This window comes from Cnephaeus nilssonii, assembly GCF_951640355.1.
Source record: "Cnephaeus nilssonii genome assembly, chromosome: 5".
Lineage (NCBI taxonomy): Eukaryota > Metazoa > Chordata > Mammalia > Chiroptera > Vespertilionidae > Cnephaeus > Cnephaeus nilssonii.
Genome location: NC_137076.1, coordinates 32060756 through 32070124, shown reverse-complemented (window position 1 = coordinate 32070124; position 9369 = coordinate 32060756). Strand labels below are relative to the sequence as shown.

Below are 9369 nucleotides of genomic sequence, written 5' to 3'. Positions count from 1 at the left end.
TAGGCTGGGAGGAGGTGTAGCCTGGACCCAGTGGTGGGGGGCGGAGGACCCCAGCAATGGGTAGGGCAGGGCTACAGAGAGGCACTGGGTGCTGGAGATGAGCACAGGAGGGTGATCCGGGTTCTCGCCCCACCCACCGGTCCCTAGGATGGCTCTGCCTCTCCCTGTCTCAGTCTCTGGGTCTCAGAAGGCCCCCAATGGTGCCCTCAAGCCCTCACTATTCTGGGGTCCTCTCTGGTATCACCCCTCTCCTGACCCTTTCATGTGTGGGTCCTGAAGACCCTCCCAGGACACGCCCTGTGTGCACCCGAGTGTTTGGACATTTGTGTGGGGGGTGGCGGGGGGAGAAGGGGGTGACCCTCAGTGTGGGCACAGACAATCAATGGATGTTTCTCTCTCCCTTCCTGCCTTTAAAAAATCAATTAAACACACACATATCTTTGGGTGAGGACTAAAAACCAAAAAATTGGGATGTCAGCACCCACCACTTTTGGCATTTTGGGTTTGTTCATTCAACAGAAGCCTCCTATTTCATGGGGCCACTTCTGGGCTCTGCGGACCCAGCAGTGACCAAGACAGACCCCTCCCTCACCCACAGGGAGAGGAAGAGGAGCCTCTGGGTAGAACAAATAGCCAATGCAGAGTGGCCAGAGCAGGGGGGTGAGTGGGAGGCAGGGGGAGTAGAGGTGGAGGGGAGGGGCAGGCCCCTGAGTCTGGTGATGACAGATCTGGTTTTGGTCCCGAAGGCACTGGGGAGCCGTGGGAGGACTTAGAGCACAGAATTAAACCTGCACTAACATCCAGACTCCACCCTTCAGTCTACCAGGAAAGTGGGGAACCTACACCACAGGGATGCAACCTGCCAGACCCAGTCGGGTGCAAATTGTACAGAACAAATAACCCAAATATCTTAACAAATAAGGAGCAAGGGGGAGATTGCAGGCGTGAGGGTGGGTGGAGGAGGAAGGGGGCATAGATGGGATAAATGGTGATGGGGAAAATTTTTTTTAAAAAAGAGCAATGGAGCCCTAACCGGTTTGGCTCAGTGGATAGAGCGTCGGCCTGTGGACTCAAGGATCCCAGGTTCAATTCTGGTCAGGGGCATGTACCTTGGTTGCGGGCACATCCCCAGTGGGGGGGTGCAGGAGGCAGCTGATTGATGTTTCTCTCTCATCAATGTTTCTAACTCTCTCTCCCTTCCTCTCTGTAAAAATCAATGAAAAATATATATTTTTAAAAAGAGCAATGGAGGGCAGAAATAAAAGGAGGAGGAGCAATTAAAAGACCCCCCCTCCCCAAAGAGCTCATACTGTGTGACTTCTGCAAAGATGCCAAAGAAATTAATGGTGATACACATCAGGAGAGAAGAAAGAAGTGAGGAGGGGGCTCTGGGGGCTACAAATGTTTGCTCTCCTGCTCTGGCCCATGATGAGAGCTGCTCAGTAAATGTGCCAATCCTAGAGTACGCAGCCTGAGCCTTGACCTGACAGGGCCTCATTCTCAGCGAGTCTGGACTGCACTTTTGCCAGTGGTCTTGATCCAGCATCTGGAAGGGTCCAGGAATCTGGAGAAGCGCTGTGTGTAAATTAAATAAGAGTCCAGAGACTAAACATAATTTTGGAAGGCATTTGGGGGGCCAGAGGAGCTTAGCTAAAGGAACTAAGTTCTCCTTGTCTCAGGACCCCTGGCTATTTATTAACACAAATTGTCCTAAGGCAAGGTAGATGTACGCTTCAAAGGCCAGGTTTTGGTATACAGAAGCCATTGTCAGATTGGAGAATGACCTCCAGTTGTTCAGGTGTTTGGTTAGGAGGAGGCAATAACTGTAGATTAAGATGCCCTCAGCTGTCTGGCAGCAAGCAATCGTCTATGCAAATCTTTTTCAGGTTTGGGGAAATGCCCTCAGCCATCCCAGGTGATTCAGCCCTGCTGACATGCTGGAATTGGCTTCCAGCACTCTTTCTTCCAACCTCCTGGACCCTTGGCCTGTCAGTGAGCTGCTGCTGTTCCCCAGAGCCCCCACCTCGAAGGTCCAGCCACCTGCTGAGTGCTCCCTCAGGCCCATTAAACTCAGCAGCTTTCCCCAAACAGTTCCTCTATCTCCATCTGTTCCTCTTACCATCCCACATGGATTTCTCTTCCCTGGTTTTTATTCTAAGTTGTCCAGAACAACTTTGAAGGTATAAAAAGAGTGAACAAGGAGACATTCCCCTCCACCTGGCTCTTTGTACTCCCCCTGGAGATAGTTGATGTGCTTTGATGCCTGTGCATAGCTCTTCGTTTCTCCCCCATTTTAGTCTTTTTATACAAATGGTAGCATCTTATTCTCTGCTGCAACGTACTCCACAATGGCGACCATCCTGGTACATAGGCCAGTCTATGGAGTCCACTTCTAGGTGTGGGTTTTCAGGTACAACAGCGTCCACCACCGGGCACCTACCAGCAGCGGTACAGGTGTCTGCCAATAGCTGCCCATGAGCTGGGAGGTGGACGCGCCTAAGGGGTCTGATTTGCAGCAACCCAAATCCAGGGAGATTGTGTTCTTTAAAGAAGAGGCCTCTTCTAACCGCCAGAACCTGGGCAGTGAGTCCACCTCCCCTGATCAGGGTGGGTCCTTCCAGTCTGCACAGCAGCCTACCCCATCCCATCCCGCTCTGCCCCAACCCTTCCTCCAGATCCTCTTCTCCAGAAAGGTTGCTGAGCGGGCGGAGGGCCACTGGCAGGGGAAGGAGTGGAGAGCGCCTGCAGGAGGGGCAGGAAGGCGGGGACAAGGCGGGAACGGGGTATAAATGCGGGGCGGCTGCGGGAAGAGCAGAGGCGTAGCTGAGTCCAGAGGAGCCACCTTCCAAACCCGGTGGCTTCCAGCCGAGATCCTTCCCGGGATCCGCAGGTACATCCCCCGGGCGGCGGTCCCGGAGAGCGATCGATAGGAAGAGGGCGGCAAAGTCATGCGCGCCTTGGCCTACTCTGGGCCCAATGCGTCCAGGTGGGCGCTGGCCAACGCCTCGGGCTGTCCAGGCTGTGGCGCCAACGCCTCGGACGGCCCGGTCCCCGCGATGTGGTCCGTGGACGCCTGGCTTGTGCCGCTCTTTTTTGGCGCGCTAATGCTGCTCGGCCTGACAGGGAACTCGCTGGTCATTTTCGTCATCTGCCGCCACAAGCAGATGCGCACAGTGACCAACTTCTACATAGGTGAGCACCTCGGCGCTGCGCGGTGCGGGTCTGCCAGCCCCCCTGTCGCCACGAGGGCGGAGTGGCGGGACCGCCCCCTAGCGGTGCCCCGGGCCCTCCCAGAGAGGGGTCTCCCCCGGGTCTCCGCTCTTTTCCCTGTTGGCCCCGTGCCTTAGGCTAGAGGTCGCCAACTGGCGTTGGAGGAGGGTTCACTCGGGTCGCAGCAGTTAAAAGTTTGGAGAGTGTGGCTTGGAGAGCTCGCCCCAGCCACTCGAGGAAGATGCCCTATTGAAATGTGGTCGTACGACACAGTATTCGATGAATAAAAGCAGTGGAGGGGAGGGGCTGCTTGGTCCTTGGGCTCCCAGTTTGCAATTTCTGCCACATGGCTCAGTTTGCACACCTGTGTGATGGGATGACCTGCCATACAGGTGAGTGCTCAGTTCGTGTTCTCCATCCTATGGTGGGTGTTGGGCCAGCACCACGGTCTCCAATTTGCAGATGAGAAAACTGAGGCTCAGAGGGACAGGGGCCTGCTCAGGCTCTCCCAGCCCAGACGGGGTGAGCCCATTGAAGCCTGAATAGCTGTGAAGTCGGTGTGGGGGATGTTTGAAATGTAAAGGGGAAGACTGGAGGATGTAGGGGGCCTTCTGGAGCTGTCCTGCTGGTCACTCAGACAAAGGTGGGTGCTAGGGAGCTGGGCCAGAAGCGCTGGGGGGCGGAGGCCCCCTGTCCAGAGCCGGAACTTCTCCTGCCTGCAGCCAACCTGGCAGCCACCGACATGACCTTCTTGCTGTGCTGTGTGCCCTTCACCGCCCTACTCTACCCACTGCCTGCCTGGGTGCTGGGTGACTTCATGTGCAAATTTGTCAACTACATTCAGCAGGTGGGCTGTGGGCTGGGGAGCCAGGGGCAGGTCTGGGGGTGGGCAGGTGGGTGCAGTGGGGAGAATGGGGCCCAGTGGGAAGTGGGTTGGGGGGTGGGGGTGAATCAGCCTGGTGGATAGGCTGGGAGGAGGTGTAGCCTGGACCCAGTGGTGGGGGGCGGAGGACCCCAGCAATGGGTAGGGCAGGGCTACAGAGAGGCACTGGGTGTTGGAGATGAGCACAGGAGGGTGATCCGGGTTCTCGCCCCACCCACCGGTCCCTAGGATGGCTCTGCCTCTCCCTGTCTCAGTCTCTGGGTCTCAGAAGGCCCCCAATGGTGCCCTCAAGCCCTCCCTATTCTGGGGTCCTCTCTGGTATCGCCCCACTCCTGACCCTTCAATTTGTGGCCCCGAAGACCCTCCCAGGACACGCCCTGTGTGCGTCTGAGTGTTTGGACATTTGTGGGGGGGGGGGGGGTTGGAGCGGAGGGGGACCCGCAGTGTGGACACAGCCAAGGCAGACCCCAGACCAGGCGGGGAGTGGGATAGGGGCGGGGCACACGCCCAGCTCCCGGCCCTCCCAGGTCTCCGTACAGGCTACGTGCGCCACTCTGACCGCCATGAGTGTGGACCGCTGGTACGTGACGGTGTTCCCGCTGCGCGCCCTGCACCGCCGCACGCCCCGCCTGGCGCTGTCAGTCAGCTTGGGCATCTGGGTGGGTGAGTGCAGCGCGGGAGCACACGGGGGGGGGGGGGGGGGGGGAGACAAGTCCTCGTGCTCTGGGCGCCTTCCCTCTCACCATCTCTCTCTGGGCGTCGGGTTCTGCCTGAGAAGAACCACTGAGCGCGCAGACTGGGGAGGCTCCTGGGAGACCAGGGCCCTGGCCCCCTCCTGGCCCTCGTTCCCGGGCAAGGTCTTCAGCTGCGCCTGTGGTGCAGGCTCCGCAGCCGTGTCGGCGCCGGTGCTCGCCCTGCACCGCCTCTCGCCGGGGCCGCGCACCTACTGCAGCGAGGCCTTCCCCAGCCGCGCCCTCGAGCGCGCCTTTGCGCTCTACAACTTGTTGGCACTCTACCTGCTGCCGCTGGTCGCCACCTGTGCCTGCTATGGAGTGATGCTTCGCCACCTGGGCCGCGCCGCCCTGAGCCCGGCGCCCGATGACAGCACCCGGCAGGTGCGCTGCTGGGTGGGTGGGAGGCGTAGCCAGGCTGGGATGGGCACAGTGGGGGGTGGGGAGGCACACCTGAGGAACTGAGGGGCAAGGAGGGCAGCTCTGAGGGAAGGTCCCACAGCCTCTCCTCCTCCCACCCCCCTGCACCCTCAGGGGCAGATGCTGGCGGAGCGAGCGGACGTGGTGCGCGCCAAGGTGTCCAGGCTGGTGGCGGCCGTGGTTCTGCTCTTCGCTATCTGCTGGGGCCCCATCCAGTTGTTCCTGGTGCTGCAGGCACTGGGCCCGTCGGGCTCCTGGCACCCTCGCAGCTATGCGGCGTACGCGCTTAAGATCTGGGCGCACTGCATGTCCTACAGCAACTCCGCGCTGAACCCGCTGCTCTACGCGTTCCTGGGCTCGCACTTCCGGCAGGCCTTGCGCCGCGTCTGCTCTTGCGTGTCCAAGCGCCCCCAGCGCCCCCCGCGGTTCGGACCCTCGGATCTCTCCGCCCCCCACCCACGCGGAGCTGCACCGCCCCGCCTCCCTTCGCGACCCCAGGACGACGACGAAGCCGGGAAGCAGCGGGCCAGGGCCGTGCAGGCTGTGCGTCCTGGGGGAACACGCTGCTCCTCTCTGAGCCGACTCTGGTGGAATCGAGGTGGGCCCCGCTCTGGAACAGGTGTTGCTTGAACAGCAGTTGCCATTATTCTGTTATTAATATCTTTATTTTTGTCCAAGATCATCTTGGTGAAAATGTTATGTCCTCTTGTAACGTTTGTTACAAACTGGCTGTGATGTTTGCAGTTGTTGGTATTGTGATTATTATTTCTTTATGTCCTGAAATTGAAGATACTTTGATGCTGGCACCATCTGGAACTTTCCAGGAAGCATCAATAGACTTTGTTTTCACTCAGTATACTGTACGATCGCAAAATTCATCCCATTGTCAGCGATATTAAAATTCGAACACACCCTGTCCAGGTAGCTGAGTTGGTTACAGCGATCACCCTAATACGTCCAGATTGCGATTTCAATCCCTGGTCAGGGCACATACAAGAATCAACCAACGAATGCATAAATAAGTGAAACAGCAAATCAATATCCGCCTCCTCTCAAATCAATCAATAAAGCCCACCAATCCCCAGTAGGGGTCCTGCAGGAGGCAGCCTATGGATATTTCTCTCTCATTGATATTCCTATCTCTCCCTCTCCCTTCCTCTCTCTGACATCAATATTTAAAAAACCACTTAAAAAATAAAATCAGTAAGTAAAAAAGTTAAATGTGAACACATTGTGCATTTTAAAATTGCGGAACAGGCTGCTATGATTGCTCCCCGGAGGCTGGGAAAACCTCGCTGGGGCACAGAGCATGGAGCTGCTGTGCAAGAGGCAGGATTGACCGCTGTGTAACAAACCGGCCCAGACAGAGTGTCTCAGAACAGCAGCCATTCATCGTCTCTTATTATTCTGTGGGGTGATGGGGCTCCAGCCCGGCGGTGCTGTGACCCTGTGGTGTTGGCTGGGCCAGGACGTTGGGAGAAAGCTTCCCTCCAGTGTGCGCTCCTAGGAGGCCATGGGGCTTTCTCCTGGATGGCTGTCAGGAAAATCAGACATTCCTCGGCAGAAACTTCCGAGAAGAGGCAGAAACTACATGCTTCCTGAGGCGTGGGCTCAGGAGTCCCAAAGCCTCACTTTCCCACACCAAGCTGTCAGAATCCCACCAGATTCCACAGCTGGGGTGGAAGTGTGTGCGTGTGTGTGTGGGGGGGGGGGGGGGCGGGGAGAACCCCATCTCTTGATGGGTGGGGCTGCATGTGCTTGCTGGGGAGAGAGGGGCATAGTGCAGTCTCCCAAACAGCCCTACAAGCTGAAGGCTTCATTCCCTGAGGGACAGCTGCCCATATCTTGGAAGGCTCCCGTCCTCCCCAATTATGTGGGGACATTATAGCTCTCCACACCACCCAGATTTGTGGAGACATTAGTATGAGACTGAGAGGCTAGAACATCATGTTGTTTTTTAATCCTCGCCCGAGGATATTTTTCCATTGATTTTTAGAGAGAGTGGAAGAGAGAGGGAAAGACAGAGAGAAACATCAATATGAGAAACACATCGATTGGTTGCCTCCTGCACACGCCCCGACCAGGGCCAGGGCTGGGGAGGAGCCTGCAACCGAGGTACGTGTCCTTGACGGGAATTGACCCCCAGACCCTTCAGTCCACAGGCCGACACTCTATCCACTGAGCCAAACCGGATCGGGCCATCGTGCTGTTTTGATGATGGCCTGAACCTTTTTGTTCTGGTCTTTAAGACCTGGCCTCCAGGCTGGATGTGAGGGTGAAATTCTCTGCTCATGGGCCCTGCTCACCTCCCTTTCCTCCTCCCAACATCTCCCAAATCACTACCTCCCCGTGGCTTCCTGAACTGCTGCTATTCTTCTTGCATCTGGCCCTTGACACATGTAGGTCCCTCTGTTGGGCGAGGTATACCTTCACTCACCCATCAGGCCTCAGGTCAGCTGCCTCTTCCTCCAGGAAGTCCTCCCAAATCTCACCAGGCTGGGCCAGGCACCCCAACTGGCTTCCCAACACAGCGCTAACATCCTTGTACTGTACCCTCTGGGTGCATGCCTTACTCGGTCCCCCAGGTGTCTCCAGGGCCCAGTGTCTTTCCCTCTCTCTTCCACTCTCTCTAAAAATCAATGGAAAAATATCCTCGGGCGAGGATTAAAAAACAACATATTCTAGCCTCTCAGTCTCATATTAATGTCTCCACAAATCTGGGTGGTGTGGAGAGCTATAATGTCCCCACATAATTGGGGAGGACGGGGGCCTTCCAAGATATGGGCAGCTGTCCCTCAGGGAATGAAGCCTTCAGCTTGCAGGGCTTTTGGGAGACTGCACTATGCCCCCCTCTCCCCAGTGCACAGTAGGCTGAATAGATGTTTGTGGAATGGAAAGCCAGGTGTGCTGTGGGGATTAAAAGAGGAGGCGTGTGCATAGCGAATGGCAGCATTTCTCTGTGGAAAAAGGAATTGAAAAAATCATTTAAGAGAGACAGACTCTTGGGCATCTAACTCAGAGAAATGAAAACCTCTGTTCATGCAAAAACCTGTACATGTGTCCAGAGCAGCTGTATTTGCAAAATCCCCAAACTGGAACCAACCGGATGTCCTTTAACAGGTGATGGGAAAACAGACTGTGGGCCAGTCACACCACAAGCTACGACTCAGAAGGAAAAATTATGGACATACTATGGATCCAGGCACCATCTTGGATGGATCTTCGGGAAAGACGTTGAGTGGGAAGGATCATCCCCAGAGGTTCATGATGTGTGGTTCCAGCTATTAAGATCCTCGAGGTGGCCCTAGCCGGCTTGGCGCCGTGGATAGAGCGTCAGCCTGTGGACTGAAGGGTCCCAGGTTCGATTCTGGCCAAGGGCACATGCCTGGGTTTCGGGCTTGGTCCCCAGTGAGGGGCATGCAGGAGGCAGCCAATCAGTAATTCTCTCTCATCATTGATATTTCTATCTCTCTGTCCGTCTCACTTCCTCTCTGAAATCAATAAAGAAATATATATATATATTTTTTTTTAAAAAAAAGATCCTCGAAGTGGCAAAATGACAAAATGGAGAACAGATTAGTGGTTGTCAGGGTGAAGGGTGGTGGCAGGAAGGAAAGGTGGGGAAAGGTGGGTGGGTGTCATGAGAGACCTTTTTTAAAAATATATATTTTTTATTGATTTTTTTACAGAGAGGAAGGGAGAGGGATAGAGAGCTAGAAACATCGATGAGAGAGAAACATTGATCAGCTGCCTCCTGCACACCTCCCACTGGGGATGTGCCCGTAACCAAGGTACGTGCCCTTGACCGGAATCAAACCTGGGACCTTTCAGTCCGCAGGCCGATGCACTATCCACTGAGCCAAACCGGTCAGGGCCATGAGGGACCTTTTTGTTAGAACTGGTCTGTCCCTGGACAGTGGTGGTAGATTTATGAACTTACACAGGTGGTAAAATTGTAGGGAGCTACAATTTGGTGGCTAAATTGGTTGGAGCATCGTCCCATGCCATACACCCAAAGGTTGCAGGTTCGATTCCAGCTCAAGGCACATACCCAGGTTGTGGGTTCGATCCCTGGTCAGGGTGTGTGCAGGAGGTGACCGATCAATGTTTCTTTCTCTCCCTCTC

At 55.8% G+C, this 9369-nt stretch overlaps 1 protein-coding gene across 1 annotated transcript; it reads left to right on the top strand.

Moving 5' to 3' along the window:
• Positions 1 to 2948: 2948 nt before the first annotated feature.
• On the top strand, positions 2949 to 5821 carry KISS1R (KISS1 receptor; the record flags this gene model as incomplete). Its single annotated transcript, XM_079773083.1, is given in 6 exon segments — positions 2949 to 3192; positions 3933 to 4057; positions 4621 to 4756; positions 4976 to 5208; positions 5359 to 5694; positions 5696 to 5821. Coding segments are annotated over 6 exon segments (1200 nt in total).
• Positions 5822 to 9369: the final 3548 nt, after the last annotated feature.